We start from the raw sequence: 12,833 nt of genomic DNA, 5'->3' as shown, positions 1-12,833 counted from the left end.
ACGAACTTCTTGTCTTGATTCGTACAACGGACTTCGTTTCACACAACGAAGTCGCCCGAGCTGCATCGCAAACCTCCCCCCGCCGCCACCGCATATTTTTAAACCTCCCCCCGCCGCCACCGCATATTGTTAAACCTCCCCCCGCCGCCACCGCATATTGTTAAACCTCCCCCTGCCGCCTGGGCCTGCGCTGATCTCTGAATGGCTGCAGTCAGCTCTCGCGGGACTCACAAGAACTAACTGCAGCCATTCGGAGATCGGCATGGGCCCACACAGGCGTGCAGAGGAATTGCTCCTGATCTCTGCGCTTCTGGCCTGTACGCCACTGGCTGGGAAAGATGGGAGGAATTAAAAAAGGTACTGGGGAGTATGTGGGGGGTGATTATAATACACAGCAAGGATCAACAAAACCCCTGTCTCCCCTCCCCTTCACATATATCCCCTCTATATCATGCTAACAGCTCTAACAAGATAAATTTATCTTTTTTTATGTCATCTTAGCATATTTTATGCTACAGAACGAATTATTTTTTTTTACATGTATTGTTATGGGAAAACGCGTTTCACATAACGAACTTTTCGCATAACAAACTTGCTCCTGGAACGAATTAAGTTCGTTGTGTGAGGCACCACTGTACATATATAGTCTTAACAAAGACAGTTTAAAGCTTATCTGAGAGGGCTCCTCTCCTTCCAAACCTTTAGACCACAAGCAACGGTAAAGCAGAGGGAGGTGTAACTGGCCAGGGAGCCTCTCCTGACCCAGCAGAGATCGGATAGCTGCTCTGGACGGAAGGATAAAGGAGGCTTCTTTGCTAACATCACTGCAATCGGAGAGTGGAATGCAACAGGCTACTGCCGTTTCCTTGATGATTAAAGAGAATGCTGCTGTGCCTACAGGTACTTTATTTCCTACAGAGGGCTCGGGACATGTTGTTAAACCTATGCAAAGGCCAAAGGTATTCAACATGGAAACGTTATGGGAGGCAATATCAAGTCTGCAACTCTCCTTGGGAACTCAAATTCAGCAACTTTCATTACGTTATATGACAGAAAATTTGGACATAAAGTAAAGTAAAGTGGATGAATATGACTCCAGATTAAAAGATGTTGAAACTCAAGCCTTAACTTGGGTTAAGGATAGAGGGAACCTTCATTTCAAGTTAGAAATGCTGGAGAATGCCACTACGAAATGTAATCTTTGGATTAGAGAATGACATGGTGGATCTTAACCGCCCGCCGAAACAGTGGAGTGGGAAAAAGTGCTCACTGCGGGCATGAGGACAAGGCCATCCACTGCCCCGTGGAGCAGTGAATGGCCTTGTTCCCGCAATTAAGGGAGGGAATGCTGCACGCGGCCCTCTCCCTCCCTCCCTACTGAATCTGTCTCCCTCCCTCCCCTTACCTTCACGGCGCATTAGTAAAGTAACTCGCTGAAGCCAGCCGAGCCTGCCTGCTGTCGTGTGTGTGAGGGCGTCAGAGGAGAAGCTTCTGCCCACACACACACGACTGCAGGCAGGTGCGGCCGGCTTCAGTGAGTTACTTTACTAACACCGTGAAGGTAAGGGGGAGGGAGGGAGATTCTCGGGCCATGCGAGGGGTGCTGAAGGGCGGTGAGGTGGCGAGAGGGAAGGGTGGTAGTGGTGGTGGGAGGAAGATGCTGAAGGGGAAGACAGAGTGGGGAGAAGACGCTGAAGGGAAATGGGGATTGTGGAAGACAGTGGGGAGAAGACGAAAGGAAGTGGGGAGAAGATGCTGGAATGGAAGAAGACAGAGAGTCCAGACTATGGGGACAGCAGAGGGAAGAAGATGGGTGCCAGATCAATTGGGGTGTGTGTGTGTGAAGGGAGAAGTACAGTAATACAGCAAATGGAAGACGCTGAGAGAAGCAGACAGTGGATGGAAAGAATTGAATGAGAAGATGAGGAAAGCAGAAACCAGACAACAGGTAGAAAAAAAATTATATTTATTTATTTCCTCTTTTTTTTAATGCTTTAGATGTAGTATACTAGTTGTGTTGATAAAAATGTACACTGATGTATCTCATTCCACATAGAAGAGAAGGAAACAATTTCTCATATTGAGACCCCAGGCATTGCAGTTTGGTGCTACATTTGTCTTGAGGTATGCCTGTAAATGCATTATGGTCTATAAAGATAGTCGATACATTTTCTATGAACCACAGCAGATGTCTAGATTTATCTCTGCCCAAGGGCAGCCTGTAACTACTACGTGAACCTGTTACATCCAAGTAAAAGCTCAGAGAGGATACGTTCTGACACCTGTTAGCTCCATCTTATTTTTCTTTATTAAAGAGGTACCTGTTAGTTTTTCAGCCTAACTGCAGCTCCTCATCCAGTTATTGAGGACTAATTATGCTCTGTGATTTATTATTTCATTGTTTAATCTTTCCCCAAGAAGTTAACACAAGCTAGGAATATTTCTGTTTGCATTGTATTTTTTTCTTTATTTAATTGATAAGTATGTCAAAAGTTTAAAATATAAATAAAGAATTTTTAAAAAATGCATGAAAATTAAAAAAAAAAAAAAGTTAAAAAGAAACAGAGAAACTTTTAATGACTTTAGGGAAGGTGTGTGTGTGTGTGTGTGTGTGGGGGGGGGGGTTATGCCAATGATTACCTAGATCAGGAGCTCTGTGATGTATCACATTCTGACACCAGATGGTGCTATCGCTCTGTGTTTGAGGCTTTTTTTCCCCCACCTAGTTAAGAAAATTAAAAATAGGGTAAAATAATAAAATATATCTATACGAGTTTGGTAGCACTAGTCCATTGTCAGTGGATTTTATTGATAACTGTGGAATTCACATAGACATCCCAGCAGAGCAGTGGGGCACCTAGGGGGCACTGCAGTAAGCCTCATAAAAAGTCCCAAGAACACATCTCACCATAGCCCCCTTATATTGTATGGTGAGCCCTCCAAAACCCACTAGGCCCAACTATGGTCACTACACCATAGCCCTCATTCTTGCAGGTGACACCTACGAGCTGGTACAGTGGGATTAGGATGGGGTTTGGAAGGCTCACAAATTCCACCATAAGTGTAGTGAGAGTCTCCATCTTTATGGTTCACTAAACCAGGCTACTGCAGAAACCTGCTTGCTGCCCTACTAGAATCTAATGGGTTACAGGATCCGAGGCAACATGGCTTTACAAAAGGTAAATCGTGCCAAACAAACCTGATTGAATTTTTTGATTGGGCGATGGTTAATGGAAGTCGCTCGAAGAAAGGAAAGGTGACTAGTGGAGTCCCTCAGGGTTCAGTGCTGGGGCCAATCCTGTTCAATATGTTTGTGAGTGACATTGCTGAAGGGTTAGAAGGAAAAGTGTGCCTTTTTACAGATGATACCAAGATTTGTAACAGAGTAGACACCGAAGAGGGAGTGGAAAAGATGAAAGAGGATCTGCAAAAGTTAGAGGAATGGTCTAATGTTTGGCAACTAAAATTCAATGCAAAGAAATGCAGAGTAATGCATTTGGGGATTAATAATAGGAAGGAACCGTATATGCTGGGAGGAGAGAATCTGATATGCATGGACGGAGAGAGGGACCTTGGGGTTATAGTGTCCGAAGATCTAAAGGCGAAAAAACAGTGTGACAAGGCAGTGGCTGCTGCCAGAAGGATGCTTGGTTGTATAAAGAGAGGCGTAGTCAGTAGAAGGAAGAAGGTGTTGATGCCCCTGTACAGGTCAATGGTAAGGCCCACTTGAAGTATTGTGTTCAGTTTTGGAGACCATATCTGGCGAAAGACGTAAGAAGACTTGAGGCGGTCCAGAGGAGGGCGACGAAAATGATAGGAGGCTTGCGCCAGAAGATGTATGAGGAGAGACTGGAAGCCCTGAATATGTATACGCTAGAGGAAAGGAGAGACAGGGGAGATATGATTCAGACGTTCAAATACTTGAAGGGTATTAACGTAGAACAAAATCTTTTCCAGAGAAAGGAAAATGGTAAAACCAGAGGACATAATTTGAGGTTGAGAGGTGGTAGATTCAGGGGCAATGTTAGGAAATTCTACTTTACGGAGAGGGTGGTGGATGCCTGGAATGCGCTCCCAAGAGAGGTGGTGGAGAGGAAAATGTTGACTGAGTTCAAAGAAGCATGGGATGAACAAACAAGATTTAGAATCAGAAAATAATATTAAATATTGAACTAGGCCAGTACTGGGCAGACTTGCACGGTCTGTGTCTGTGTATGGCCATTTGGTGGAGGATGGGCAGGGGAGGGCTTCAATGGCTGGGAGGGTGTAGATGGGCTGGAGTAAGTCTTAACTGAGATTTTGGCAGTTGGAACCCAAGCACAGTACAGGGTAAAGCTTTGGATTGTTGCCCAGAAATAACTAAGAAGAAAAAATTAAAAAAATTTAAATTGAATCAGGTTGGGCAGACTGGATGGGCCATTCGGGTCTTTATCTGCCGTCATCTACTATGTTACTATGTAACATCTGAAGCTGTCATACAGGCAGGTATGTACTATTTCATTCACATCTTTGGGGGGTGAGAGGGGTCGGTGACCACTGGGGGAGTGTGAGGGGTAATGCTTACATCCCTCCAGTGATCATCTGGTCAGTTTGGACATCTTTTTGGCATTTATTTGTTGTTAAAACAGGTCTAGCCTCGGACGTCCTCCAAATTGTGCCCTGGACTTATTCTTAAATGTTCGATTATGGCATGAAAACACCCACCCTAGTTCCACCTACACTTTGCCTCTAAAATGCCCCATTAAGATTTAGATGAATTGCAGATGAACAGCATAGGAATCTGTCTAGAAAATAGGTTTTGAAAATAGCAAATTGGAAGGGTTTGCCAAGAAAAATGTCTACCTGCCCCTCTAGGCCACTTATTAGACATTTTTCTTTTTTGAAAATGAGTTCCTTGGTGCGCTCTAAATGCTAAGAAGCCCATTTTATTCCTATAGGTTTCTTTGGGCTAGATTCACTAAGCAAACTGATCGGTTCATGAGCCCTTTGTGACCCGATTTCCCTCCGACCCGATTCACTAACCTCTATCCCGATCATCCTCCGATCCACGCATGCAAATGAGGGGGAACGGCATTCAAATGCAGACAGGAAGCGATTTGCTAAAATAAAAAAAGCAACAGCGACTGGACTGGCCGATCCAAAATAAGCGACTGCTGAGGACCAGTCGCTGAGGTCTTTTCCGACTGCCCTACCTTCTGCCGCCCTGTTCTCTGCCCTGCTTCTCTGCCCCGATCTCTTGCTATCTCCTGCCTGCTGCCTTGACTCATCGCCCTGCTTTTGCCCCGAATCTCTCCTGCTGTCCCAACTCCTGCCCTTCCCCGCATAGTGAGCCAATGGTTTTAGCCCGTGAGTTTAAAGCTCGCTGGGCTAGTAAAAGTTTAAAAAAAAAAAGTCACAGCTCTAGACGGCTTTTAGATGCATGCGGAGACCATTTACAGATGGTCTGTGCATGCGTCGAGATTGCACACTAGCGATCCGTGCGGTTGGAGGGGGGCGTTCCTCTGATCGCCCTCATTTAAATTTTTTTGTTTTGTAAATTGGTCGGGCCTGCATGGATCGGCCACGCAAAGGAGGTTAGTGAATCTAGCCCTTAGTGTTTAGCATGCGCTAATCATTACCATGTGCTAAATCCATTAGTGCACCTTAGTAATAGGAGCCGTGAGTTTATCAGGATCAGTTCAGCAGCACTTCTATTCATAATAGTGAAAGGGACCAAGAAGGAGTGTTCAAACACTTAATAATTTATTTTTATGTTTGAATTGGGGCCGGGCACTGACCAATGTAATTAAGAAGTTGAAATGGGATATTTTTGGACTCTGTACCTTACATTTCAACTTCACTAACAGAGGGATTCTGTATATGGCGCCGCTATCAACGACTGCCTAAAAAGCAGCTGCTGGTTACATGTCAATCGTGATGGCGTCATATGCAGAATTGTGTCTCCAGCCAGGGTTTTACAGGCCTACATTTCAGGTGCCTATCTATGTCATGAATCAGGCCTACGTAGGTGCTTTCTGGTGCTTAACGCCACTTCCGGGTGTTAGCCACGCCCATAGTGGCGTTAGGCACTGGAAAATGCCTACACAGGTTCTTACATAGATTCTGGTGCCTTTTATTTAGGTGCTGGTAGGAGCTTGAACATCGGGGGGGTTTCACTGTTTCTGACGGCGTTTGTCAATTAACTTAGGCGCTGATAGGGTGGCTACCAGCATCTAAGTTTTGGCGCCGGTTATAGAATATCTCCATAAGTGATAATGTATGTTAGTTTTGTGCATATAAATTACAAATGAACTTTGATGCTTTGGAGCTACAGCTGCTTCTGAAAGTTTTTTTAAGTTTTATTGATTTTTTTTTTTGAATAGAACAACAGATCCTATGAAATATATGGAGACAGGCAATTTTATAACCTAGATTATTTATAAATAAATAGAAATTACAATAAAATAAGGGAATCTTAATGATTTTCTTTATCTACTAGTTGAATTAACAAGAAGCTTACACACACACACAGAAAACATATACGGCCTCTTTTACAAAGTCACGTGGCAACAGCCCCGAAGCCCTTTAAATCTCTATGGGCTTCAGGGCCGCTAGTGTGGCATTGTAAGAGAGGCCAATAGTGTATATTCAAAGATAAGCTCTTGGCTAAGAACTCTGGTTTAGAGACCCTTTTACTAAACTATGGTAAGCACTTACCCTGTCTGTGGGACGCACTCGTGTCCTGTAGTAGCTGTCGAATCAATACGAAAAATAACATTAATTTTTATTTTGAGGGGGAATGTTTGGGGAGGTGGAGTGTGAGCATTCCTGCACTAATTAGTGTATCTACATTAGCACTGGAATAGCACACGAGCCCTTAACACCTACAACATGAGTGCAGGAAGTGCCCATGTGGCTGCGTGCTAATAGCAACAGCGCATGGCCACTAATACAGAAAAAAAGAAAAATGCCATTTTTATGGCCGCAGTAAAAATAGCCTTAGCGCACGGGGGAAAACCTGTGCAAGGGTACGCTAAAGCCAGTTTGTACCGTAGCTTACTAAAAGGACCCCTTAGTGTGTTTGACAATGCTGGGCTCTAGCAACGTCAGTCAAAATTCTCCAGCTTAAACCAAAATGGTAAATTTATAACAGGGTGCTTAGGTAAGAGAAGCATTAAGAGGGGAATTTATCAATGGGGGACTTCTGTTAAGAGGGGTTATTTTAGCATAGGGGTCTCACTGCATAAAACAGGACCCTGACTTGTGGTCGGAGAAACTGAAAGGGGACAGGTTTAGAACAAACGCTAGGAAGTTCTTCTTCACTCAGAGGGTGGTGGATACATGTAACGCGCTTCCAGAGGCTGTGGTAGACAGGAACACATTAAATGGTTTCAAAGAAGGTTTGGATAGATTCCTAGAAGAAAAAGGGATTGAAGGGTATAGATAGATATAGACCACTGCTCAGGCAATGGGCTTGATGGGCCACCGCGGGAGCGCACCGCTGAGCAGGATGGACCTATGGTCTGCCTCAGCGGAGGCAACTTCTTATGTTCTTATGTTCTTATCCCATCATAAGGAAAGCCCACTTTAATAACTTCCCTCCTTAATAGCCCAATATTCAAAAGCAGTTATCCATATTGCAGCAGCCCTATATAAATAAGCACTCTGGCAATTTTCAGCAGCACTATCTAGATATTGTATTGAAAGTTCATACTGACCTCCCTGTCTCTATCTGGATAGTTCTGGGACGGAAGGTGAACATTCTGCCTAATTCTACAGGTAATCAGTGATATTCAGTCCCTACCTAGTAGAGCTATTCTGATTAATTTAGGCCAGTAAGAAGGCCGTCCGAACTGAAACTGTTTAGCGATTATGGAAAGCGGGTTCGATATCGCTGCTATCCAGCCGGTCAGCGGCGCTCATCGCGGTTCATTTCATATTCTGCACCATTCACTATCCAGATATACTCCTAGCGATGTTGAATACGTGCAAAATATTTACATACCAAGGCTGACGTTTTAAGAAAACGCTGACCATGGCATTTGAATGCTATCCTGAGAAACATCTTATAAAGGCATCAGAGGCGCGAGTGTATGTCTTTATATATCTGCCTCCCGCAAAGTCACACCTGCTTCTCGGCAAAAGTAAGTTTGAATTTGGATGTGCCAAGAGCAATCGACACATTTGCATGCCCCCGGGCTGCCTGTTCTCTGATCCCGGGAAAGCCCTTGTAGATCACATTAAAAGGGTACACCGACAAATGAGCGCAGGACAATTGCGCTCCGACAAATGTGAGCTGACGATTGCATGCCGGGCCAAGGGCGCGCAGGACAATTGCGGCCTGTGAATCTGGAAGGCCCTGATTTGCTGAGACTCCTCAGACCCCCCCCATCCCTTGGGAGGCCCCTCAAGCCCCTCCCAAGGGACGGGGCCTGAGGAGTCTCAGCAAATCAGGGCCTTCGTGTTAGGGTAAGGTTTATATCATGATTAGGGTTCCTATAATCATGATATAAACCTTACCCTAACACTAGATAGCGAGTGAATATTTAAAGTGTAGTGGGGGTGGGGGTTCCCCCACCCCCTCAAAATAGAGGGTTACTTTGTAACCCTCAAAAACACAAAATACTATCCATCGCTGCAATTGTCCATGCATGCACTTGTCCGTGAGCACAGTTGTCGGGGCATGCACTTGTCAGAACGTAATTGTCCTGCGCTCATTTGACGGGTCACGCATTAAAAGAGGTACTATGGGGTCGATTTTCAAAGCGACTTAACGGAGCAGAAGAGGCTCTTGGCTGGTTAAATTGCCTGTGCGGGGCTATCCGCTGATTTTCAGGGGCACCTAACCAGTTAATGCCGCTGACTATCACCACAGACTGCTAAACTAACAGTCGGCCATTTTGTGGGAGGTCTAGGGGGTGGACCACATAAGGGGGATGGTGCTTGATATACTTCTCTTTTGTGTGCTTTACACAATCAAAACAGTTTACCTATTTTAGGCAGGTACTTAGGGGTCCTTTTATTAAGGCGCGCAAACCGATTTAGCGCACGCTAAATGCTAATGCATCCATTATATTCTATGGGCGCCTTAGCATTTAGTGCGCGCTAAATCGGTTAGCACACCTTAATAAAAAAAGACCCCTTAGTTTGTACCTGGAGCAAGAGGAGAATGTGGTTTTAGTGGTTAGAACTATAGCCTCAGCATCCTGAGGTTATGGGCTCAAACCTTGCACTGGTCCCTGTGACTCTGGGCAAGACACTTAATCCTCCACTGCCCCCAGGTTCATTAGATAGATTTTGAGCCCACGGGACAGATCTGGAAAATGTTTGAAGTATGCAAACCACTTTGAGTGTGGTTGTATAACTACAAAAGGGCTATATACAAATCCCAATACCTTTCCTTTAAGTGACACGCCCAGCTTCACATGGAGCTGCAGTGGGGAATCAAACTCACAACCTCATGGTGCTGAGGTGGCTGCTCTAACCAGTAGGCCACTCCCACCTATTTTTTTTTTCCAGTTTCATGTAGGCACTTAAATGCTGAATATCGCACTTAACCAGATATGGGATAGACACAAAACCAGATATTCAGTGCTGACACCCAGCCATGGCCTAGCACTGAATATCTAGACAACATTCCTGGTGGCCAAAAAATGCTGATCACCACCAGCTGAATATTTATTATTGTACTTTCTGAGTGTTAACATTTGTCAGTGCTTATTTCAGTGTATAAAATACTGCTCTACATGTCCAAGATTTATGTATACTGTGCCCCATATGGGCAATATATCCTGGTACTGTGTTCCCCAGGAATGTTCAAAACAGTCAAGCCCAAGTACAAAACCAGAAATGCCCAACCAGCCATGTGAATCACACTCTGCTGTTTTTCATTTGGTGTCCATGTTGCTGTCTTCTTCCATGTGTCTGTACAAAACCAAGGCTGATGGGAATGCTAGAAGCTGAGCCAGCTGCTGATGCACTTCAGGTCATTGTGATGGGAATGAGACAATGTGAGCTGGACGATGAGAGAGTCTCTGTACAGTGGCATCTTGAGCTGGGAATGGGGAAGGAGCGAGGGGCAGGAGGGAGGTGCTGAGTTTCCCTTCTCTCAGCTTGGTAGCGTGATGTCATGTGTTCTATATTGGACCCATGGGACAGGGTGGGGCCGAGGGATGGTGAACTCCTTGGTGTCTTCGAGGTCCTGGAAGAGATAAGGAATGAGTTAGCGTGAAAGCAGGACTCTAGCCAGTAGGGGGCGTGCAGTTGAAAATGGTTTATTTTGATATGGTTTTGCATTGCCATCTTTTTTTCCCCTATGATTTTGTTTTATTTTAAGAATTGTTTCTTTTCAGGAATTCTCATTGTTACTAGCGCATTACATAAAAAAATCTCATGAGCTACTGATGACAATGAAAAACTGAAATTTGGATTTTTTTTATAAATTTCTAATATTCAATTTTCAGTTCAACTCCCTTTATTAAATATAATTGTAACAGAAACAATAACACGGGGTAAAGAAAATAACATCAAGAACTGATTGTGGAATACTCATGTTCTTATTTATAATAGATATAAACAATATTCCACCATTGTGCCTTAGAGAGGGAAGAAGTATCCTTCCTGTTATTAATGATCAACTTCAATGAAAGAGCAAATAGGAAATCAAAGAGCTGGGCCACACCCCTTGGCAAAGAACTTTCCACAGAGAGAATGACACTGGGTCATATTTGTCCCTGTCCCCACGGAATCTATCACCATCCCCGTGAGTTCTGTCCCTGCCTCTGCCTCATCCCTGCATGCTCTGTCCCCATCTTCATAAGCCTCGAACAGGGACAGGGACAGAACTCACGGGAATGAAGATAGATCCTGCGGGGACGAGGACCAATTTGTCTCTGTCATTCTCTATGTGGATTTCCAAATCAGAACTTTGTATGTGAGCACAAGCAGCATAATTTTCATCCAAACTTCAGTCCAATAGATTGCTCCCTTTTAATAACAATATGGAACAAGATAGGACATGCCATTTGGCATATTCTGTATCATTTCAAATGACTGCATCTTCCTAATGTATCTCCCATTTCTTTTTGCCCATATTGCTTACTTGAGATGTGAGAAATAAAGGGTCATACATAATAGAATATACAGTTGACCCTCTGTATCCACAAGTTCCATCAATCATGGACCTGACTGTGACTCTCTCTCCCCCACCCCCATGTAACTTGGCAGCCTGTCTTCGGCCCTAGAGTGCCAGCGGCAGCCTTACTTAAAGGCTGCCTACACTGGGCCTTTCCCTACAACCCGGCCCAACCTTTCTGACACAACTTCCTGGGCGGGCTGAATCAGAGGGAAAGGTCTGGTGAAGGCCACATGCAGCCTTTGAGTATGGTTGCCCCTGGTACTGCAGCCAGGGTCAAAGACTGGTTGCAGAGGTACAATGGGTGCAGGGGCCCTGAGAGAGAGAGAGAGCTTCGGTCCATGCTGAAAGGGGGGGATGGGAGGCGGTTCTTAAGAGAACTTGAGCATCTATGGATTTTGGTATCTGCGTGGGTCCTGGAACCAATCCTCATGGATACCGAGGGATGAATGTAAGGCAATATCCTTTTACTGGACTAATGTAATGCATGCAAAGCCCCAATTTTGTTTTGGATGCCCAGGTCAGAAAGAGGAAGCCTAAATCAGGACATTCAAAATTTGCCACATATTTTACAACTTCCTACCTGCTATTTGGCATCAGTCATTGAAAAGAGAACAGCTTGATCTCAGGAACCCCAGTCATTAAGACCAGGAGACCCAGTACAACTCTACTGCTGTTGAGGTATTAGATAACTGGAGAGAGGTCAGCACTGCATTTATAGACGTCCAGGTAAAAAGATCTCAGAACACACACACATACATCATTATAGGTTGGATTTACCATCAAGAAATAAAAGAAATAAAGTCTTCAAAGTGCTCTTTGTCCTATTTGTTTGCCTAAGGAAGTCATTCTAGAACAAGGGTTACCCAGTTCTCGGGCTACACCCAACCAGTCAGGTTCTCAGCATACCCAAAATGCATTGAAGTGAGATACATTTACATGCACTACCTCCACTGTATGCTAATCTATCTCATGCATATTCATGGTGGAATCCTGAAAACCTCACCTTCTGGATGTGTCCCAAGGACTGGGTGGAGAACCCCTGTTCTAGAAACACCTATGCATATTTACATCTAGATCAGTGGTCTCAAACTCGGACCCTTTGCAGGGCCACATTTTGGATTTGTAGGTACTTGGAGAGCCTCAGAAAAAATAGTTAATGTCTTAGTAAAGACATGACAATTTTGCATGAGGTAAAACCCTTTATAGTTTATAAAGCTTTTCTTTTGGCTAAGTCTTAATAATAACATTGTAATTTATAGCTAAAGAGACATATGATCAAGAAACTGCTTTATTTTACTTTTGTGATTATGATAAACATACTGAGGGCCTCAAAATAGTAGAAGATTGACTACACATGCAAAGGTTGATTTTAGAAAGCCACTGTTTTCATGTGTAGATGGCTAGAATACAGAGATTTCAATGGGGGTTGGGAGGGACTGAAAATGTATGTGTGTATTTCCCATCACTCCAGCCATGGGTACATGGGCTGGTCGTGCCACTGGGGCCTGTGCCAATCTGAAAAACTGGCAGCTATGTCGTCGGTAGTTTCACTACCAGTAGGCCTCCCAAGGCAGACAGGTATCAGCAGAAATTTCAGACTAGCGATGTACCCATCTGAGCAGCAACAGATGGCCAGTGTTGGAGGCAGAGGATCACGTTCAATGTGACAACATCAAATTTATACTGTGCAGAAGAAAGGCCCAGCAATCTACTTCTG

General features: G+C 44.4%; 1 protein-coding gene across 2 annotated transcripts in view; it reads right to left on the bottom strand.

Moving 5' to 3' along the window:
• Positions 1–8,477: 8,477 nt before the first annotated feature.
• LOC117353503 (retinoic acid-induced protein 3-like) overlaps positions 8,478–12,833 on the bottom strand; it is a 33,456-nt gene continuing 29,100 nt past the window's right edge. For both annotated transcript variants that reach the window (XM_033929474.1, XM_033929475.1), the window contains exon 4: positions 8,478–10,180. In XM_033929474.1, coding sequence (XP_033785365.1) covers positions 10,088–10,180 — 93 coding nt within the window. In that variant the 3' untranslated portion in view covers positions 8,478–10,087. The remainder of the gene's footprint in view (positions 10,181–12,833) is intronic.

This window comes from Geotrypetes seraphini, chromosome 2, assembly GCF_902459505.1.
Source record: "Geotrypetes seraphini chromosome 2, aGeoSer1.1, whole genome shotgun sequence".
NCBI classification, from domain to species: Eukaryota; Metazoa; Chordata; class Amphibia; order Gymnophiona; family Dermophiidae; genus Geotrypetes; species Geotrypetes seraphini.
This window is presented reverse-complemented; position numbering and strand designations above follow the sequence as displayed.